This window comes from Narcine bancroftii, chromosome 2, assembly GCF_036971445.1.
Source record: "Narcine bancroftii isolate sNarBan1 chromosome 2, sNarBan1.hap1, whole genome shotgun sequence".
NCBI lineage: Eukaryota > Metazoa > Chordata > Chondrichthyes > Torpediniformes > Narcinidae > Narcine > Narcine bancroftii.
Genome location: NC_091470.1, coordinates 361,006,573 through 361,029,878, shown reverse-complemented (window position 1 = coordinate 361,029,878; position 23,306 = coordinate 361,006,573). Strand labels below are relative to the sequence as shown.

Genomic DNA, 23,306 nt, shown 5'->3' with positions numbered 1-23,306 from the left:
AGTAATAGAATTTTAGTTTAATTTGGGTATCCTATTCATTGCAAACATGTGGGGCAATGGGCCTGTTCTGCTTTACATTCAATGTAATCAGTCAAGAATGTGCAACTACTGAAGTTCTTGCAATCATTATTGAAATATTAGCCATTTCTCATCAGCCATCAAGCTTACAAGAAACTCTCCAAACTCAGTTTGCAAAGCTTATCATAGAAGGGGAATGCATGATACTTATTAGCGTAACCTGTTTTTTTCCAGCCAGCTGTTTAAGATAGTGGTCCAAAGGTCATCCTAAACACATTGCGATATTTTCCTCTTCAGTATTATTCCTGATTTGGTTTCATCCTACCAATGTGAAGATTTACTATTAGTCATGTTTACCAGAGCGGCTCATTACCACCTTTGATCACCTTCTCCCCATTAACAAGACCACTTGGAAGCCTTTGTTTCCTTTCTCACAGTCAGAATGCATGAAAATGCCATCAATAACCATCGACATTAATTCTACGTTAATCCCCATTCTTGGTTTTAAATTCTCAACTACTCTCTTTCCTTTCACGCCCCCCCAAACCACCAAGATTCTGCCACTCACAGGGGACAATTTAGTGGCCAATTAACCTAACCCAAGTAGCAAGCACATCTTTGAAATGTGGGAGGAAACCAGAGCACCTGGAAGAAACGCATAGGGAGAATCTGCAAATGCCACAGACAACAGTCAAGGTCAGGATTAAACCCATACTATGGTGCTGGGAAGAAGCAGCTCTTCTACTTTTGCCTTTGTGGTGCTTGACTTCCAAGCTCCAAATATAGTTTCTGCAGATTGATTTAAGTCCTTTATATCAAATCATTTCCATTATTGTATTTATTGTGCATCTTTCTCATATCTGATCTAGATTTCTTTGGGTAATATGGTCAATCACGATCGATTTACCTGTCATAGCCATATCTGACCAATTTTTGTGACCTTGTCATTAATGTTTTCTATAATGGTAAATCTGTGTGATGCTCATCTTTCTAAAACAAAATTTGTGTTGTAAAATGTCCAGTTGCATAAATAATGACTATTTCTAATGTATTTTAATTTATAATTTTTGTAAAATAAATGAAATGAATAAACGATTTTGGACCCAACAAAAAAAAAGAGTCCAATGGTTAAATGAAGATGTTCATAATGATCGAAGAAAATAGTCTGTAAAGATGGAAATGGGTCTGTACTTGTGCTGTACCATTCCTTGCAAGTAAGGTAGGAAGTTACAAAATAGGTTTCCAAAACATGCGCAAGGCCACCTCTGGAACAGTGTGCACGCAGCTTAGGTCACCACAGAATAGAAAGGACATGATTGCTCTGAAGTGGGTACAAAGAAAATTCACAAGGATGTTGCCTGGAATGGACCTTTTCAGTCTTGAGGAGAAATTGGATTAGCAGGATTTGTTTTCTCGAAACATGAGGAAGGTGAGGAGTGACATGATTAAGGTGTACAAAATTATGAAGCGTATAAATAAATAAGGTAAATAGTAAACTTTGCCCCATAGCAGATATATCTGTAACCAAAAGAGTAAAGGCTTAAAGGGTATAAAAGGAAAATATTTCCCCCCCCCATCCAGTTAGCTGTGCACTATGGATAATGATGACCTAGGCTGCCATAATTTTAAAGAAGCATCTCGATGGGCACCTGAATCACCAAAGTACAGAAGTTGCAGAGCAAGTGTTGGTAAGTGTTTGGATGGATACCTCATGGTCAGCATGGACAAGGTGGGGTGAAGAACCTGCAGGACTCTACAGCTCCATTTTATTAAAAGTAAAATTGCCATTACTTTCAATTCTGTTTTTATTTAACTATTGTGAGTCACTGTGGAAAGTCCTGCCACCGTAACAACAGTTTCACTATTTCAGTGATAATAAAGTCAAAGGAATCAGGTTTTACCCATTACCCACCTACACCGATTCCATTTAGTTCCTTAATTATCTACAACTCCATGATCATGGCAAAGGACAAAATTTCCTTATTTCATTAACAACACCCTAAAGTACTCTTAAATAATAAGTTAAACAAGAAAGTCTGCAGACACCGTGGTTAAAGTAAAAACACAATGCTGGACAAACTCAGCAGATCAAACAGTCTACTTGATATAGCAAAGATAGATATATAACCAATGAATTGGGCTTGAGCCCTTCATCAAGGTATGGAAAAAACGTTGGCCACACGCACACGCGATGTGCTGAGTTTCTTCAGCATTGTTGGGTAGCGATTAGCGCAAAGCCTTTACAACACCAGCAATCGGGACTGGGGTTTGAATCCAGTGCTGTCTGTAAGGAGTTTGTACGTTCTCCCCATGTCTGCATGGGTTTTCCTGGGGGATCTGGTTTCCTCCCAACATTCAAAGCGTACCATGGACTTGTGGGCCGAAAAGGCCCGTAACCATGCTCTATGTCTAAAAATTTTTTAAATACTCTTAAATATTATTAAAGTGCATCAACTTGTTTGTCACCAGAAAGGAGAAAATTCATTTACATGATACTTATTCTTTCACTTCAGGCAGCATGGGTGGTTGGGTGGTGCAGTGCCATTACAGTGCCAGGAAGCTGAGTATCTGTAAGAAGTTTGGACATTGCCCCCGATGGGAGGGGGGTTCCTCCAGGCACTCCAGTTTCCTTCCCCATTCCATAGCTTTAGTCACATGTGTGTATTTGGGGCAGCACAGGCTCATGACCCAGAAGTGCTCTCTCAATTTAAAAAAAAATAAATTTTACACTTGCATTAAAAACAAGAGGATAATTAGGGAAAGGCTAGGAATGCTCCAGGACAAAGGAGATGAAGTACTACTACAGTACTTTGCATCAGTATTTACCAAGGAAAATGACAGGATAGTGATAGGGTGGAGAATGTAACCAGCGGATGTCTCCAGGGACTGATGGGGTTATTGAAAGAGGCAAGAGAGGAGATTGCTGGGGCCTTGATGTATCCTCACTAGCAACAGGCAAGGTGCTGGAGGACTGAAGAGTAGCCAACGTTGATCCTTCATTCAAAAATGGAAATGGGGAAAGTCCAGAAAATTATAGACTGGTGAGCCTCACATGAGTTATAAGAAAAATGTTGGAGACAATACTTCCGGATAGGATTGAAACACATTGGTAAAGACAGGGCTTGATGAGGAACAGTGAGCGTGGCTTTGCGTCGGTCAGTTCATAACTTACAAATCTTATTAGAGATGTTTCTTTAGGCAGTGACAAAGTTGTCAATTAGGGTACATGGACTTGGTATTGCATTTAACAAGGTCCCTCATGGTTGTTAGGTCTGCTTTGTTCATGAATGAGTGAGACAAACACCAGACTGAGTCGAAATCAGGGTTCTTTGTTCTTTATTACCGGATTGTAACACTTGCAACTAACCATGTTAGTCGGAGAATGCATTCTCAATTTGGGACAAATTTATTTTCTTCTAAAGGTAAAAACTCAAAAAAAAAAACTATTTCTTCAATGTACTTTACATTATTTTGAAAAAAATCACAGTCTCTTCTAAAAAGTACATTCCAAGCCTCTAAAAGTTTGAATTGTCATTTACATCTTTTGTTGTAAATCTAATTTTATTTAATTTTCTCTAAATGGTCTTCACAGTGGAACTAGTTGAGTTTGATCTGCCTCTCAATGCCAAAAATGGCTTGAGGGTGCACGAATTTGTTAACCCAAGCTTTAAGAAGATTTGGATTTTGCAAAATAACTCCAGTTATCATCGTCACAAGTCTTGTGGTAACAACTGTGCGAATTCACAACTCCAGTACAAAGTTGGGAAGGCATCTCGATGATTTGATAAGACTAAAAGCTTGGAGCCCAATTTAAAATCGGTCTTCAATCATATTTATGCTGATAGCTAAAGGCTCTGCAAATGTATTGAAGCCAGTGATTTTGTGTTTTACTCCTGCTGACTTTGAGGTCTTCCTTTATTGGGAGGTTGTTCCTGCCACATCTGAAGTATTCAATATTAATCAGGATTTTATCATGAATATTAACTGTAAGGGAACAGTATTCTCCAGCAACTTGAGATTGTTGATCAACTTAGTCTTTTTGGATGACTGTCAAGCTTGTCTTTTGGTGCACATCAGGGAAGGAATTGACAATTGAGTGGGTGGCATACTCTGTTCACATGACTAAAACTGGTGTGATCTTTATTCCAAGGCGGAGACAGTGGCTGAGGAGTTTCCAATTCCATTCCAAGTTGGTCAGGAAGCAGCCAGTACCAGAATTTAAATAGCAAAGAAGGCACTTTTAACATTTCTCACATCCATGCAGATGTAAAAATCTTAGCCTTAGTAAAAACATAATTTAGCTTAGAAACATTAGAACATATAAACTTTAAAAAAATAATCTTGGATAAATGCCCCCTAATACTGCTGACATTCACTAATAGGACCAATAATTCTAAAGTTGTTCTAGAAGCACAGTGCTTAAGTTATAAGGCCATTTCTTGTCAGACCTCTGCCTTGAGGTCAGCTATAGGAGCGGATGGAAAACTAAGAACTTAACTTTCAGAAAGCAGCTCCTGCATCCCAATGATACCCAGAGCTGATGGAGGTGGGATGACTGGTGCCGTAGCGCCAACCGTCATAAATACGCGGCAGAGCAATAGCCGTCTTCCCGACCCATAATCTCCCAGGCAGCTGGAACCGCCCTATGGTTCCCAGAATAGTTCCATCTGCGTGGGGGTTTATGGGTCGGGAAGATGGCCATTGCTCTGCCATGTTTTGAGCCGCAGAGAACAGCCCAACCAGCCGCCCCCCCTGCCAGCTCCCGCCGGACCCCGCTGCCCTGCCACCCCTGCCTTGGAGGGAGAGGAGCAAATGGGGAGATGGGTCACGGGCTATCCTTCCCCGAGAATTGTGCAGGGAGGTGGGATTAGAAAGGGGTGTTTGGTTCGGTGCGGACTAGAAGGGCCTAATGGCCTATTTCCGTGCTGTAATTGTTATGTTATGTTATATGAGAAGGGTTGGAATTGGCACCTCAGAGCTAGCCACGGTGCATTCAGGAAAGTACGTCTTTAGCTGTAAGGGCGAAGAAACCACCTTTACAAACGAGCTTTTGGTCTACGTGAAAGTGCCTATCGACTAATATTCAGAGACACAAATGCAAATCCCACAGCACCATCTGGTACATTTGAAAGCAAGGAATTCAGTAAATCTGTGATATATTTAAAAAAAAGACACCATCAGTAAAAGCTTCCCAAATCTATCAGACTGTCCAAAAAAAAAATCTGGTTTACCCAAAACATTTTAGGAAATTTCCTTAGAGTGCTGTAAACCAGCCATTCTCAACTTTTTTTTTTGGCGATGGAACTCTGCTCATAGTTTATAGGCCCCCTTCCCTGTGAAGCAGTCAAGTTTAGTTGGTTTCTTCTGTACTTCTCTCCTACTGACCACATAAAAAACATAATATATTGTATGATTTCAATCCATGCCCCTCCTGCCCCCCACCCCCACACTTAAAGGTGCTGTGGTCCCCAGGGGCATATGGCCCCCATTGGGAATGCCTGCTGTAGACTGTGTGAGACTGAAAAGGTAATCAAACATGAGCAATAAATGATAGCTCTGCCAGTAAAACGCACATTATTAACAATTCAATTTTAAAAGTAGATCACATAGCTCTTAAAAAGCTAAATCTGTCTATTTAGTAAAATCATGAATGATCAGACCTTTGCGCAAGTTCCTTCATTCCAGTTAACCTTTGCTTTCCCCTATATTCCAAAGATCAAACCCACTCGTGAATCATTCAGCCTCTAGAGCTGCATTTCCATAGATCACTGGGCTCCTCATCTTCAATTTAAATAGGTGATCCATCAAACTGAAAATATAGATCTAGATTTTCACAATAAGGAGACCAGAATTATCCTCAGTATTACAGAAAAATGTCTCATTCACATCCAGTAGAGCTGTACGTTTAGACTGCAACCCCCCCCCGGCACAACCTCTCCCCCCGGCACCAACCCCTCCCCCCGGCACCAACCCCTCCCCCCGGCACCAACCCCTCCCCCCGGCACCAACCCCGCCCCCGGCACCAACCCCGCCCCCGGCACCAACCCCCCCCCCCCCGGCACCAACCCCCCCCCCCCGGCACCAACCCCTCCCCCCGGCACCAACCCCTCCCCCCGGCACCAACCCCCCCCCCCGGCACCAACCCCCCCCGGCACCAACCCCCGTCCCGGCTCAACCCCCCGTCCCGGCTCAACCCCCCGTCCCGGCTCAACCCCCCGTCCCGGCTCAACCCCCCGTCCCGGCTCAACCCCCCGTCCCGGCTCAACCCCCCGTCCCGGCTCAACCCCCCGTCCCGGCTCAACCCCCCGTCCCGGCTCAACCCCCCGTCCCGGCTCAACCCCCCGTCCCGGCTCAACCCCCCGTCCCGGCTCAACCCCCCGTCCCGGCTCAACCCCCCGTCCCGGCTCAACCCCCCGTCCCGGCTCAACCCCCCGTCCCGGCTCAACCCCCCCTCCCGGCTCAACCCCCCCTCCCGGCTCAACCCCCCCTCCCGGCTCAACCCCCCCTCCCGGCTCAACCCCCCCTCCCGGCTCAACCCCCCCTCCCGGCTCAACCCCCCCTCCCGGCTCAACCCCCCCTCCCGGCTCAACCCCCCCTCCCGGCTCAACCCCCCCTCCCGGCTCAACCCCCCCTCCCGGCTCAACCCCCCCTCCCGGCTCAACCCCCCCTCCCGGCTCAACCCCCCCTCCCGGCTCAACCCCCCCTCCCGGCTCAACCCCCCCTCCCGGCTCAACCCCCCCTCCCGGCTCAACCCCCCCTCCCGGCTCAACCCCCCCTCCCGGCTCAACCCCCCCTCCCGGCTCAACCCCCCCTCCCGGCTCAACCCCCCCTCCCGGCTCAACCCCCCCTCCCGGCTCAACCCCCCCTCCCGGCTCAACCCCCCCTCCCGGCTCAACCCCCCCTCCCGGCTCAACCCCCCCTCCCGGCTCAACCCCCCCTCCCGGCTCAACCCCCCCTCCCGGCTCAACCCCCCCTCCCGGCTCAACCCCCCCTCCCGGCTCAACCCCCCCTCCCGGCTCAACCCCCCCTCCCGGCTCAACCCCCCCTCCCGGCTCAACCCCCCCTCCCGGCTCAACCCCCCCTCCCGGCTCAACCCCCCCTCCCGGCTCAACCCCCCCTCCCGGCTCAACCCCCCCTCCCGGCTCAACCCCCCCTCCCGGCTCAACCCCCCCTCCCGGCTCAACCCCCCCTCCCGGCTCAACCCCCCCTCCCGGCTCAACCCCCCCTCCCGGCTCAACCCCCCCTCCCGGCTCAACCCCCCCTCCCGGCTCAACCCCCCCTCCCGGCTCAACCCCCCCTCCCGGCTCAACCCCCCCTCCCGGCTCAACCCCCCCTCCCGGCTCAACCCCCCCTCCCGGCTCAACCCCCCCTCCCGGCTCAACCCCCCCTCCCGGCTCAACCCCCCCTCCCGGCTCAACCCCCCCTCCCGGCTCAACCCCCCCTCCCGGCTCAACCCCCCCTCCCGGCTCAACCCCCCCTCCCGGCTCAACCCCCCCTCCCGGCTCAACCCCCCCTCCCGGCTCAACCCCCCCTCCCGGCTCAACCCCCCCTCCCGGCTCAACCCCCCCTCCCGGCTCAACCCCCCCCTCCCGGCTCAACCCCCCCTCCCGGCTCAACCCCCCCCTCCCGGCTCAACCCCCCCCTCCCGGCTCAACCCCCCCTCCCGGCTCAACCCCCCCTCCCGGCTCAACCCCCCCTCCCGGCTCAACCCCCCCTCCCGGCTCAACCCCCCCTCCCGGCTCAACCCCCCCTCCCGGCTCAACCCCCCCTCCCGGCTCAACCCCCCCTCCCGGCTCAACCCCCCCTCCCGGCTCAACCCCCCCTCCCGGCTCAACCCCCCTCCCGGCTCAACCCCCCTCCCGGCTCAACCCCCCTCCCGGCTCAACCCCCTTCCGGCACAACCCCTTCCATGCTCATTTTGTTTTATGTGGGACACCCAGCTATCTCTCTACTGCAGCATCCTGTGCTTACTTTCCATTCAAACTAACTCATTTTTCTGGAATCCATCTTCTGATTCCCATTTATTCTCAAAGAACACTAATGAATTTATCAAACACTATTTGCCTTTGAACAAAACCATAATGACTGAAAAATTTCCTTAATGCTCAGGAACAAGTATTTATATCCCATGAATTATGGGATATTAAGTACATCAATATGTTTCCAATTAACTGAAAAATGATCAACCAAAATTCCTAAAGTTCTTTCGGGTGAGACAATGACACAAATTGAAAAAAGCTACCACCATGGTCAAGTGGGGCCACAAGGAATCAGTTTTACATTTCTTCACACATCACACACTGAAGGAAACAATAGCACTGATTATTTATCTATAAATTGTCATTTTTTTTTGCCATGAGTTACTGCAACTTTGTGATAAATTGCATTGTGGCATTCTCAGTATTTGAATTGAATACTGCACTCTCTCCCTGCTCACCCATCTGAGCTGCACTCTCCCCACTTGCCCACCCAAAACACGCTCTCTCCCCACTCACCTGCCCGAGCGAATTACAGAGGTTAAATTCCCACAGGACCCAATGTTATTTTTATGGAGTATTATTAAGGCTACAAATTAAAATTAAATATTTATCAAGTTTATTGCTTTAGCAGTTTCCAGGAAATGTATAGCAATATCATGGAAGTCAGAAATAGATTTAGGTATGGAAAGATGGCATGTAGAACTTCGTAGTTGTATACCATTAGGGAAAATTACTTATAATCTATGAGATCAATATCATGTTTTTTCAAAAATATTGAGACCATATTTACAAAATTTTGGATTGCATGTATGATTAACTCTCTGAAGACCTCATTTCTTGGTAACCTCCAATAGACTTTATTGAATAAATGTTATTTTCTTGGCATTCTCTGTTTTTTTAAATTTCTTTCTTTCTTTTCTTTTTTCTTTCTTTAGGAGTGGGAGGGTGGAAGGGTGGGTTGAGGGGAATGGGAGGATTATATACCACATGTATAACTTCTTTTGAAATAATTTAGAGTTGAATGTAATGTAATTATTATTGTGTTTTAAAAATTTATAAGTATTCAAAACAAAGTACCCAAGGTTTTACATCCAAATGGGGGAAGATTTGGCCTCAGCAGCACATTCTGTAAACTGGAACTGGAATCTTACAATTACAGTTTATGAATATTTGATGAATGAGGATAGATTGATAAATATTTTTAAAAACTTGCTACCTTGCACTGACTAGCTAACAACTTTTGCCATCTTAAATTCCCATTTCCATATAAAAATGGAAACTACTCAAGTAACCGAACTCTGGATGAAGCAACTACTGTGTAGCACCAGTAAGAAGCAGAAGTTATAATCAGACAAGTAAACATTAGTGCATTAAATTATAAATTTGCTCTTGAAATTCAAAAAGGCAATGAAATGGCAAAGGACTGCAAAAGGTAGTAGACACAGCCCATGACATCACAGGCAAACTTTATCCCACCATCGAGAATATGGAAGAGGGTGACTAGAGTCAACATTGGTCCCTGGGAAGATGAGAAAGGGAGATTGATATTAAGTAATGAGGATATGGCCATGGCATTGAACAGACATTTGTCAGTCTTCAAAGTGGGAGAAATGTCCAGTATGCCACAAAATGATGACAGGGATGTGAAGGGAGGTGAGAGCCTTGATAAAATAATTGTTACAAAAGAGTGATGAGCAAACTAATGAGAATGAAAGCAGACCAATCCTATGGTCCTGATGGGATGCATCCCAGGGTACTGGGGGAAATGGCGGGAGTTATAGTCAACGCGTTTGTAGTCATTTACCAAAATTCTCTGGACTCTGGGCAGGTCCTGGCAGATTGGAAAACAGCAAATGTCACACCACTTTTTAAAAAGGGAAGTAGGCAGAAGACGGGTAACTGTCAGCCAGTTCACTTAACGTCTATATTCGGGAAAATGCTTGAAGCTATCATTAAGGATAAAATAGCGAGACATTTAGAACAAAGGGGTTCAATTAGGCAGGCGCAGCACAGATTCAGAAGGGGCAGGTCTTGTTTGACAAACTTGCTGGAGTTCTTTGAGGATATTATGAGTGCGGTAGATGGAGTGGAACAGGTTGATGTTGTATATTTGGATTTCCAGATGGCGTTTGATAAGGTGCTGCACAGGAGACATCAAAAAAGTACAGATGAATGGAGTCAGGCGAAGTATATTGGCATGGATTGAGGATTGGTTAACTGACAGAAGGCAGAGAGTCAGAATGAGTGTTTTTCTGATTGACAAACAGTGGTATGTGGGGGGTGCCGCAGGGGTTGGTGCTGGGCCTACAGCTGTTCACCATTTACACTGATGATGTGGAAGAGGGGACAGAGTGTAGTGTAGCCAAGTTTGCAGATGATACTAAATTGAGTGGGAAAGAAAATTGTACAGAGGATGTGGTGAAATCGCAGAAGGATATAAAGTTAGGTGAGTGGCCAAAGGTCTGGCAGATGGAGTACAATGTTAATAAATGGGAGGTCATCCACTTTGGTAAGAAAAATAGAAAAGCAGATTATTATTTAAATGGTGAAAAAATGCGACATGCTGTCATGCAGAAGGACTTGGGAGGGCTTGTGCATGAATTCCAAAAAGTTGGGTTGCAGGTACAAAAGGTTATTAAGGCGGCAAATGGAACGTTGGCCTTCATTGCTAGAAGAATTGAATTCAAGAGCGGGGTGGTCATGCTGCAACTGTACAAGGTATTAGTGAGGCTGTCCCTGGAGTAATGCGTGCAGTTCTGGTCTCCACACTTGAGTAAGGATATACTGGCCTGGGAGGCAGTCCAGATGAGGTTCACCAGGTTGATCCCAGAGATGGGGGAGCTTAATCAACGAGAGACTAAATCACCTGGGATTATACTCATTTGAATTCAGAAGAATGAGAGGAGATCTTATAGAAATATATAAAATTATGAAAGGGATGGATAAGGTAGAGGCAGGAAATTTGTTTTCACTGGTAGGCGAGACCAGAACGAGGGGACACGGCCTCAAGATTCAGGGGAGTGGATTTAAGACGGAGATGAGGAAAAACTCATCCCAGAGAGTCGTGAATCTGTGGAATTCTCTACCTAGGGAAGCAGTTCAGGCTACTTCATTAAAAATATTTAAGGTTCAGTTAAATAGATTTTTACATAAAAAAGGAAATAAGGGACATAGGGAAAAGGCAGGTGGGTAGAGTTGAGTCAATGATCAGATCAGGAATGATCTTATTGAATGGTGGAGCAGGCTCGACGGGCCTGATGGCCGACTCCTGCTCCTATTTCTTATGTTCTTATGTAACATCTAGGGAGAATGCTACCGCCAGAGTACAGCAGCAGAATCATCAAGGATCCACACCACCCACACCGTTCTCACTGCTACCCTCAGGAAAAAGGTGTAGGTGCCATGAGACTCACATCAACAGGTTTAGGAACAACTGCTACCCCTCCACCAATGGACTCCTCAACAACAAACTCAATCAGGGTCTCATTTAAGGACTCTTACTTTTGCACTTTATTGTTTGTTTTTTCACGTCGCTGCATTGCACAGTTGTTTATATATGTACATTGCATAGAGTTTTTTTTTGCACTACCAATAAATAGTAATTCTGCCTGTCTGACAATAAATCTGAAATCAATATACTTAAAAATAGAAGTATGGTACATCTTTGAATGCTGCAGCAATCAACTGCCCACTTCACTTAAAAATTGTGATAATTTTTACTTTATCTAGACAAAAGCACAAAAAAGGTCAGACAATCACATCCTAGTCTAACCATTAATGTTACCATAATAATTGTAACAGAAGTTTGCATTATCACTTACAAGGGCTGACATCCCTATATCGGTTTCGAATCCGGTTTTCTGGATATTTGGCTACTTTATAGGGAAAGTCCTGAGATTCATTACGAATTTCCTACAAATAAAAGAATCATTAACATTTGCAAACAAAAGTCAGGTTGCACAAATACACCATCATTTAAAGATTTTCTGAATTCATAAAAATTCCATTAAAACTCTAAGAATTCAGCATGTGATTGTTGAGATCCCAGTGGTTTACTGCCAGCTATCCATTAGCCCAGAGTGTTATCTGAGGGTCTAGAATGTGGACCAGATGAATGACCAGGGCTCAGAAGTCTTAGGATCAGAAACATGGCTCGGTTTGATGTTGGAGCAGAGATATAGAGTACTTTTAAGTTTCAACAAAATGAAACCCATTACATTGTATTTCCCACACCCTTTGAACTCAGTGTTCAATTTTCTGCTCCCTTGAAACTCAAAAAAATTATACTGTGCAATATGTGAGTAGACGAAACATGCACGAGGACAGAATAACGTGAAAGTAAAATAAAAATGCATGTTGGGTTGTTAACAGGAGTAACATCCAAAAGCCCAGAAACCCTGTTAGTCTGGTGCACCAAAATGGGATCTCAAAGCAGTTTACAATCATTGAATTACTTTTGAAACACAAGTCATTATCACAGAAATGAAAATTTTAAACTTTATTCACGACGAAGTTTCACAAACAGCAATGATAGACTAATCAATTCGTGATATTATTACAAAGTACTGAACGATAAATTCAAAGCATTATTCAAACTTTCAATGAAGGTGACCTTCATATTTATGACTGAATATGAACCTGTTAGTGCATGTAACAAATACATTATATAACACATTTCTGAACACAACAAATTGCACCTTTGCCGTTATTAGTGAAATCCTTCACGAAAACAGTCACAACATTCATCATATACTTCTCACCCGAATTTCAGGCCACATCCAAACTGTCAAACAGAAACACGCATCCTTTATCTTTTAAACAACGCATGTTCCGAAAATGTTTACAAGCCACATAGAACTAAAATGAAACAATATATATATAAATGAAGGGTGCCCTAAACAAGCCACAAGAACTAAAATGAAACAATGTATATAAATGAAGGGTGCCCTAAATAAGCCAGATAGAACTAAAATGACAAAATGTATATAAATGAAGGGTGCCCTAAACAAGCCACAAGAACTAAAATGAAACAATGTATATAAATGAAGGGTGCCCTAAACAAGCCACAAGAACTAAAATGAAAATAATGCATATAAATGAAGGGTGCCCTAAACAAGCCACATAGAACTAAAATGAAAATAATGTATATAAATGAAGGGTGCCCTAAACAAGCCACATAGAACTAAAATGAAAACAATGTATATAAATGAAGGGTGCCCTTAACAAGCCACATAGAACTAAAATGAAAATAATGTATATAAATGAAGGGTGCCCTAAACAAGCCACATAAAACTAAAATGAAAATAATGCATATAAATGAAGGGTGCCCTAAACAAGCCACATAGAACTAAAATGAAAACAATGTATATAAATGAAGGGTGCCCTAAACAAGCCACAAGAACTAAAATGAAACAATGTATATAAATGAAGGGTGCCCTAAACAAGCCACAAGAACTAAAATGAAACAATGTATATAAATGAAGGGTGCCCTAAACAAGCCACAAGAACTAAAATGAAAATAATGCATATAAATGAAGGGTGCCCTAAACAAGCCACATAGAACTAAAATGAAAATAATGTATATAAATGAAGGGTGCCCTAAACAAGCCACAAGAACTAAAATGAAACAATGTATATAAATGAAGGGTGCCCTAAACAAGCCACAAGAACTAAAATGAAACAATGTATATAAATGAAGGGTGCCCTAAACAAGCCACAAGAACTAAAATGAAAATAATGCATATAAATGAAGGGTGCCCTAAACAAGCCACATAGAACTAAAATGAAAATAATGTATATAAATGAAGGGTGCCCTAAACAAGCCACATAGAACTAAAATGAAAACAATGTATATAAATGAAGGGTGCCCTTAACAAGCCACATAGAACTAAAATGAAAATAATGTATATAAATGAAGGGTGCCCTAAACAAGCCACATAAAACTAAAATGAAAATAATGCATATAAATGAAGGGTGCCCTAAACAAGCCACATAGAACTAAAATGAAAACAATGTATATAAATGAAGGGTCCCCTAAATATTACCACAAAAAAACAACATAAGGAACAGATGAGTTTAGACAACTAATCCATATATTTAAACCCACTACCTTTATATACACTTTCCCACTGTGCCAGAATCTGATTAAATTCAACTTTGTCATCATCCTTGTATATCTTTTTAGAACCACTCAGAGTCCTGCTTAATTTCAGAGTCCAGAGTACTACGGTATTAGCAAAACTAGTCCTCCTAAGCTCCAATATGTTCTAACCTTTCAGGCCATAGTACAAGGCCATTTTGCATACACACATACACCAGCTACCATCCTGCCCTCATCAATACGCTGAGTAATCTTTCAAAAATCTCCATCAAATTCACATAAAAACACAAAAGTGTTGGAGGAACTCAGCAGGTCACGCATATCCATAGGAGGTAAAGATATAGAACATTTCAGGCCTGAGCCCTGCTTCAAGGTATTGTGATGGAATACTTGTAGATGTATTTGGGAGACAACTTGGTAAAATTAGAGTAGGGCACGCACGCACGCACGCACGCACGCACGCACGCACGCACGCACGCACGCACGCACGCACGCACGCACGCACGCACGCACGCACGCACGCACGCACGCACGCACGCACGCACGCACGCACGCACGCACGCACGCACGCACGCACGCACGCACGCACGCACGCACGCACGCACGCACGCACGCACGCAATTTGAAATACTGAAGAATTCATATTCAGTAACTTTGCAGAAACTATGGAGAATGCTGTGCACATTCCACAAGTAGGTGCTAATTGAAAAGCAACAAGCAGGAGACAGTCTGGCTGTTGAAAGCTCCTTGCAAGGGTTTTGACAGTGCACAGAAAGGTCACTCCTGGGTTTTGTTTACCTAAAACAACAGATGGGAGCAGAAGACTGACTCCTATTGTTTGCTGGAGAAGGTCAGGAGTTTTGCAAGGTCACATGGGCTTTCTGGTATCTCAGATGGGAGAGAGAGAGAAAGAGAGAGACAGCTGAACAGTACAAGTCAGGAAGCTTGTTAGGACTGAAACAGAAAACTCCAGAGTGGCAGATGGCTGGAAGTGCTATCTGTCTGATGTTTCTCTTGGAATAAGTGAAACATAAAGGAACTCTGTAGTAGCCTGAAAGAAAGAGGTTATCATCTGGAGAACCCTGATGGGGCAAGTTTCATCAGCAAGACATTGAGGTGACTAATGGTTGTTCCTCAGTTGAGGAAATCCTGGAATAAAGCATCTTTCTCTGCAAACCCTTCGAGAACCTTCCTGAGCAGTAAACATTTACCTTTCAAGCACCAATGCATGGTGAACTTTATACATGTTAAATTCTGTGCACAGTATAGGCATTACCTGACATCAGAGAACTTGGAAGAATGAGAAGTGAGACTGAACTGCGAACCAAAGAACTTTTCTTAAATTTACACCCACATTACATACACGTGTGCTAAGAATTAGAAGGGGGTTAAGTTGGGTTAGTTAAGTTAATAGAAAAAGTTTGATTCTTTTTTCATGTTTAAAGATAATTAAAAATAACTTTTGTTTAAGTAACTACTTGTCTTGGTGAATGTCTATTGCTGCTGGGTTTTGGGGTCCTTTGGGCTTGTAACAGTATGAACAAAAAGCAGACAGGAACTTGAAATAAAAAGGCAGGGAGAGGAGGGAAGAAAAGTCCGAGTGGGGGGGGGGAAGAGGTCACATTATACAGAGAGAGTAGGAGGCAAAATCTCAGAGTTCCCAAGATAAAATGAAAATTAACAAAAGATAATTAACAACAGAATCACATGAATACAATTAGAGGATGTGGGAACATGCCAAGAACATAAAAATGATGGAAAAAAAGGAAAGTTAACGTCAAAAACCGGTATAGAAGCACCTTTGAAGTTGAAGACCAATGTGGTGAGCCTCATGGCGAGGAAAATAGCAGGGTCACGTCAAAGCCCACTGAAAGAATGGCCAATTCAAGTGAGCAGCCCACTAAAGAGGCCCCAGTCCTTAAAGGCATCGCCCCAGGCTGTTGGATAGAGGTAGGAAGCCCTGGATCAAACGTTAGAGGAAGAGAGAGGACTGGTATTCCCCCCCCCCCCCCCCACCGCCCACAGCACGAGCGTTGGAGCGAGCAGCCCGGTGGCATGCAAGATCCGAGAGGCAGTCCTGGCGGGTGCAAGGATCACGATCTGGGGGAGCAGAGTGCCGCAGAGACGAATGCAGGCCAGCACATGAAGAGATCGGAGGAGTGCCATTACCAGACCGGACCCTAAGAAAACGGCCCTTACTGGGTCTCCGCAGTGGGTCCGGCCCCAAGTCGAGTGGCATGGAGGGTCAGGAGGAGCCAGGCAGCATCAGGCCTGGCACGATTGTGAACCCTGGCGGCAGATCCAGCTGCAGATCGGGTGGATCTGCAGGCAAGGTGGTTCCAGGCAGCACGTGTTCCAGCAGAGGGTCCAGCATTGGATCAGCTGAAGAGGAGAGCAGCAGTAGAGAATGCAAGGAGGTTGGGAAGTGTGGTGAGACCCCCCCCCCAGGCAGCAATGGATCTAGAGAAGGGAGCACCCGAGGAGCTTTAGGGCTCAGGAGGAAATCCTGAGGCAAACCACACAGGGAGACTCAGAGCCCTCCCTGCATATTATGAAAGCACTCAACCTGATGGAAGGTAGGCTTTCCCTTGTTATGGATAAAAGGCCTGAGGGTATGGGGAAAAAGCTAGAAATACAGGGAAAGAGTATCAGAAGTTGAGGAAAGAGTGTGGGCAACAGAGGACACAGAAAAGGCATTTGATAGATTAGAGTAGGACTTTTTATTTAAGGTCCTGGAGAAAATTGGGCTAGGGCCATCGTTTATTAATTGGATAGGGCACTATATCATGCTTCCAAGGTGAAAGTTGTGACCAACAGGCAGATTTCTTCAGCTTTCCCACACATAAGAGCAAGCAGACAGGGATGCCCACTATCTCCAGCTCTGTTTGTACTGGCAATGGAGCCGTGGCTGAGACCACGGATTTCAAGTAGGCCAGGAAGAACATAAGATCAGTTTATTTTCTGATGATGTTTTGGTTTATTTGACAGATCCAGTCAGTTGGTTGCCCAAGCTACGCTCTACTCTGGAAGACTATGGAGGTCTCCGGGTACAAAATAAATTTGGATAAAAGTGATATTATGCCACTTATGGGAGGGGACTATAGTCATTGCAAAAAAAGTTACCCAAGGTGGCCCCAAAATGGGATTAAGCATATAGAAGTCAAAATTGATAATGACAAACAACCTATACAAGTTAAGTTATACCCCCCTACTGAGAAAGATCAAGGAGGACTTAAGAAGATGGATGTCCCTGTCCGTAATGTTGGTGGGCAGGGTCAACTGTGTAAAAATGAATGTATTGCCAAGACTTCAGTATCTCTTTCAGACCTTGCCCGCGGCATTGCCCAGGGAATTTTTTTTTCAAGCCTTGCTCTCATGATTAAGAATATTCCTATGGAATGGGAAGGTAGCCAGCATCTCTATGGAAAGATTGACCTGGACTACAGTCTGGGCAGATTACGGTTGCCAGATTTTAAAAAAATAATATTGGATAGCCCAGTCAAGGTACATTTCCTCACTCTTTGAGAGGGGAGGGGTACTGTTCTGGGTACAAATTGGACTGCACTTGGTGGGCAAGAGGGTAGCAGAGGACTTTATTTATAAATGTGTTGCCAAATGATTATCTGGAAAAACAGTCAGACCCATTTTAAGACAAATTATTCACATTTGGAATGATATTAACAGATATTTAAAAATAAAATTGGGTCTGTCACCAAAAAACACTCCCGACTCCAAACTGTTTAATACCTTTGACAGTAGGTAACAAGATCCTAGACACTTGGCGCAGGAATGGCGACAGTTGCATAGAGGACTGTTATGAGCAAGGACAATTAATGTTAATCGAGCAACTTAGACAGAGGTATAATTTGTCAAATAAAACATTCCACTGCTACTTTCAGTTAAGATCTTTTCTCCAGGACAAACTAGGTTCAGGATTCGAAGGGGAAAACACACGAAAATTAATTTCAGCAATATATTTCCTGCTCCAAGTGGAAGGACCCAAACGAGGTCTTCATAAAGCGAGACAGAGGTGGGTGGGAGTTGGACTTGGAAACAACGATTGATGAGCAATGCTGGTCCGACTTGTGTCGGATCAGCATGACCATGGTAATCAATGCAAGATACAGGCTGGTGCAAAACAACTTCTTGTACCAGCTGTATCTAATGCCACAAAGGATTAACAAGTCCAAGCTAGAACTGTCGGATCAGTGTTTCAGATGCAGCAATAAGATAGGAACCTTCGTGCATGCAAAAAGGACATGTACCAAGTTGAGGCCCTTCTGGGCAGAGCAAGGGAAATCGTAGGGAAAATCCTAGGTAAAGAATTCCTACAGGATCCTGAGCTGATCCTGCTGGGTAACATGATGGACATAAGACTTACAATGAAGCTGCCCAAATTCTATTTGTAATTATTGCATTGGAGGTGCCCAGGAATGCATAGCGGTAACCTGGAAATCCAACTCTCAGCCAAGCATTGCACAAAGGAACAAGGAGATGCAAGTTTGTGTTTGCCTGGTGAAGATTACCTACAACACAAGGGGAAGGTACGGCACCTTTCAAAAAATCTGGCAGCCGTACCTGAACCAACTAGGAGCGCGGCTGTGAAAAGTACAATCTTGCCTTGAGGCCCAACTCATCCTAAACGAAGGGACTGCCTTAGCCCAGCCAGGAAAAGTCAAGGAACAAAGGGAAATCGACCTGGTTCCTCCCTGCTGCACCGGATCTGACCCAGAACTCCCTTATATGATTTATCCCTATGTTTTGGGTGTTTTGTTTAAATGTCTTCTTTGGTTACCCGCTTGTCTGTGTATTAAGTGTTTGAGGTTTAGGGAATGGGGTGGGGGGGAAAAGAGAGGATAAGGGGTATTAGACTTGGACCTGTTTGTAAATTTGTATAGATAGGACATGGATAAGTAGTAATCGATGTCGACTTGTAATGGTTATTGCTGCCAAGCTGTAAATTACTGTGTCTCAACCGGAAAAACTATTAAATATTTTTTAAAAGAATATACAAGGGGAGGAGGACAGGCAAAAGCAAAAGGCCACAATTCGACATGGATGGGAGGGCAGGCGAGCGCCCATCAGGGGAGGGGTTTGGCTTTGTGAAAGTAGAGCTGGAGAAAAGGAAACAGAAGGAATAGGGAAAGGGAAGAGATTTAGGGGAGTGGTTGGGCTAACAGAAAGAAATTGGGAGGTCAAAGTTAATGCCATCTGATTGGAGGGTGGCCAGACAGAATACGAGGTGTTGTTTGTCTGCAGACTTTCCTGCTTCACATCAAATTTCCAATGCACAGGCATGTTAACTACTGCTGTCATTGATCAGTTCATCCCTCTTAAAATGCTGGGAAAGGCTTTCTCTCAATCCTTAGAATATAACAGTGCAAAAACATGTCCTTCAGCCCTTCTAATCTGTGCCGAACTATCATTCTGCCTCGTGCCACTGACCTGCACCCAGTCCATAGCCCTCAATACCCCTCCCATCCATGAACCTGTCCAAAATGTCCTAAACCTGAAAATTGAACCCGCAATCACTACTTCAGCTGGAAGCTCGTTCTACACTCCCACCACACTGTGTGAAGAACCTGCCCCTAATCTTTCTGATAAACGTTTCTCCTTTTCCCCTTAGCCCATGCCCTCTGGTTTGTATCTCACCTACCCTCACTGTAAAAAAACCTACCTACATTTACTCTGTCTATCCCCCTCATAACTTTAAATGCATCTCCCCTCGTTCTTCTCCAATCCAGGGAATAAAGTCCTAACCTGTTTAACCATTCCTGAAGTCAGGGCAACATCCTCATAAATATCTCTGCCCTCTTTCAATTTTATTGATATCTTTTCTGTAGTTAGTTACCAAAACTGCACAGAATATACCAAATTTGGCTCCACCAATGTCTTATACAACTTTACCATAACATCCTAACTCCTATACTAAATACTTTGATTTATGAAGGTCAATATGCCAAAAGCTCTCTTGTGACACCACTTTCAGGGAATTATGTATCTATATTTCCAGATCCCTCTATTCTACTGCACTCCTCAGTGCCTTACCATTTACTGTGTATATCCTACCTTGATTTGGCCTTCCAAAATGCAATACCACAAGGGTCAGTGCTTCTTTTCACAATGTATATTGATGATTTAGATTATGGATTGAATGGATTTGTGGCTAAGTTTGCAGATGACACCAAGATAGGTGGTGGAGTAGAAAGTGTTGAAGAAACTATGTTATTGGGTATATTATATTACATATTATAATTAAAAGAAATAGATTGTGGGGGGGTTTAGTGTGTAGGTCACTTCACAGAGTAACACTTCACAAAAGACATCTCATTTAAAACCAGGGCCTTCGCAAAGACAATGAAATTGATTTAGAAGGAGTTTCAAAAGCAGGTGCAAATCAAAGTCCAGACTCAAGTGCTGATAAAGATGTTTCAAAGATTGAGTTTGGAGGTTGGAAATGGTTGCTTGGTTTTTTTTTTTTTTTTTTTTACAAGCACAGAGAGAGTGGAAAGACCAATCAAGATATCTCAGAGAGAGAATTGAGTTCTGCAGTAGCTTTTAGGAGGCTGCACTTGGCCAGGAGGCAGGCTTGTTGAAAACCCCATTTTGAAGATGGGTTGAGAGTTTGGAGTTCAGCCTGTTGAAAACCCTTGTAGTCCTTACAAGAGGAAATGGCTGGCTAGAGTGTTTCTCATGAAATAAAGGGAACTCTGTGGTGACCTGGTAGAAGAGGTTATCATTTGGAAACCCCCCCCCCCATGATGGGACAGGTTTCTTCGGCAAGACACTAAAGTGGCTAGTCGGATGAAATTAGTTGTCTGGGTGTCCAACGAGCAACAAATCTCTCTTTGAAACCAACAAGAACCTTTCTGAGCTGTAACCATTTGCCTTTAAGTACCAGAGCCTGGTGAAAATTCAAAAATGTTAAATTCTGTGCACAGTATAAAAATTGACTGATACTGGTGAACTTGGAGGAGTGAGAAGTGAGATTGGACTGTGAATCAAAGGACTTTCCTGAACATATACACATTACATACCCGTGCACTTAGAATTACAAGGGGGTTAAGTTAAGGTTTGATCCTGTTTTTGTGTTTAAAGAAAATCAAAAGCAACTTTTGTTTAAGTAACCTTTGTCTTGGTGAATTTCTATTGCTGCTGGGTTTTGGGGTCCTCTGGACTTGTAACAAATTGGGAGCTCATCTTTTGAGATTGAAAAATTTGGAATCTTAAACTTTTGGAGCTTTTGTAATTTATTAGTTAATAGCTTTTTTTAAGCAAATTTAAGTGTGTGTGTGTGTGTGTGTGTGTGTGTGTGTGTGTGTGTGTGTGTGTGTGTGTGTGTGTGTGTGTGTGTGTGTGTGTGTGTGTGTGTGTGTGTGTGTGAGTGTGAAAGACAGAAAATATGACTTGGAAAAGATTGAAAGAGATAAACAGTTTAAATTCAACTTAAAAATGGAGGGAAGTAAGAGAATTGAGGCTGTAATTCCTGGGGAGAGGATTTTGTCTAGTGGAGAGGTATATCTAGTTCCTCCTTTCAATGAGGGACAAAGAGATACATATTTTCAGCTTTTTGAAAAGGTTGTTGAGAGCTCAAGATGGCCAAAAGAAAAAGAGCCTCTTATTCTCCAGTGTATTGAAGGGAAAAATCACAAATTGCATCCTCTAGTTTGACCACAGAGCAAGTGGCACATTATGATACTGTTAAAGAAGCAGTATTGAAAGCTTACGAGTTGGTTCCAGAAGTATATAGTAAATTTGTTCAGAAGGTTATGTGGAGGAGGCTAGTAAGCCTGAAATTGTCTGGAGAGAATATTAAAAGATGAAGGTAAGGTGGGAAAGGACAGAACTTCTGGATTTGTATATCACTTTTGTAAGAAACCTGGTCCTGTTATTGTGAATTGTTTAGTATTGAAAAAGAGACGAGAAAAGGAGGTATTACCAGAAGCGTGTATTCAGACAGTTGAATTTAATGAGAAGAGATGTTCCATACCTAGTAAAGAATGTTATGGATGTATTCAAATCTTTTGTGTCAGAGGGCTTGGTTTTAGTAAGGGATGGAAATTCCCAGGTTCCAGTTAAAATTCTTAGAGATACTGGGACTGCCCAGTCAATGTTGTTGGAGAATGTTTTAACTCTTGATTAAAAGACAGACACAGGTGAGATTACTTTGATTAGAGGTGTTGGAGGTGAGGTAGAGTCAATATCTCTGCACAAAATAGTGTTGAATTCAGATTTAGTTAAAGGACCAGTTGTAGTAGGAGTTATTTCAAAGTTTCCCATGCAAAGAGTCTCATTTTTATTAGGAAATGATTTGGCAGAGGATAACATTGGTTCAGTTTTGAGATTAACAAATAACCCTAGTAAGGATGAGGTTGAAGAAGAATGTGAGATATATCCTGCATGTGCTGTAACAAGGTCTTTGACTAAGAAAATGATGAAAGCAGAGGAAGATCCAGTTGATAGAGAACTGCCCAGTACTTCTGAAATCGTCCAGAAGGAGCAGGTTAAATTTGAGAGTCAGGATTTATCTCTGTCAAGGAAAGAGTTAATTGAGCAGCAAAAGATATATTCTGATCTTGATGACTTAAGGGAGAAAGCTGTTAATGAAGAAGAGATTAAGGAAATGTGTTATGGATATTACTTGAAGGGTGAATTGTTAATGAGGAAATGGAGACCTCGTGTGTTCCTGCAAATAAAGAGTGAGCAGTGATTCATCAGGTGGTCTTTCCTAGAATTTACCAGAATTAAATTTTAAATTTCACCCATAGTACACCTTTGGGTGGTCAACTTGGTGTAAAGATAAATTCAGTAATCTAAGGGTTGACACATACAGATGTTTATATTGATGACTTGGTCACAAAAAGTGACATATGGGAAGAACATCTGAGGGAATTTGACAAAACGTTTGTAAGATTATCCAACTCAAACTTAACTGCCAATTTAGCTAAAAGTAAATTTGGACATGCTACTGTGACTTACTTACGTCATGTAGTTTATCGTGGCAAAGTTGTACCTCTTCAAGTTAAATTTCTGAATTTCCTAGTCCAAATGGCAAAGCAGTGAGAAGGTTTTTAGGATATTATAGGAAAGTTTGCAGGAATTTTGCTGAAGTTGCTCTTCCTTTAACCAATCTTTTGAAAAAAGGGGAGAAATTTGTGTGGATGAAAGTTTGTCAGAGAGCTTTAAAAATTTTAAGAGATGCTTTAATA

General features: G+C 43.5%; 1 protein-coding gene across 8 annotated transcripts in view; it reads right to left on the bottom strand.

The window, feature by feature from the left end:
• LOC138755813 (tyrosine-protein phosphatase non-receptor type 2-like) overlaps positions 1-23,306 on the bottom strand; it is a 131,762-nt gene that overhangs the window by 69,570 nt on the left and 38,886 nt on the right. For 4 of the 8 annotated variants that reach the window (XM_069922475.1, XM_069922476.1, XM_069922474.1 and 1 more), the window contains exon 2: positions 11,819-11,909. In XM_069922475.1, the coding sequence (XP_069778576.1) occupies positions 11,819-11,909 (91 nt within the window). Of the gene's footprint in view, positions 1-5,678; positions 5,842-11,818; positions 11,910-23,076; positions 23,229-23,306 lie in introns of all 8 variants that reach the window. The other 4 variants (XM_069922481.1, XM_069922478.1, XM_069922480.1 and 1 more) reach the window with 3 other exon arrangements.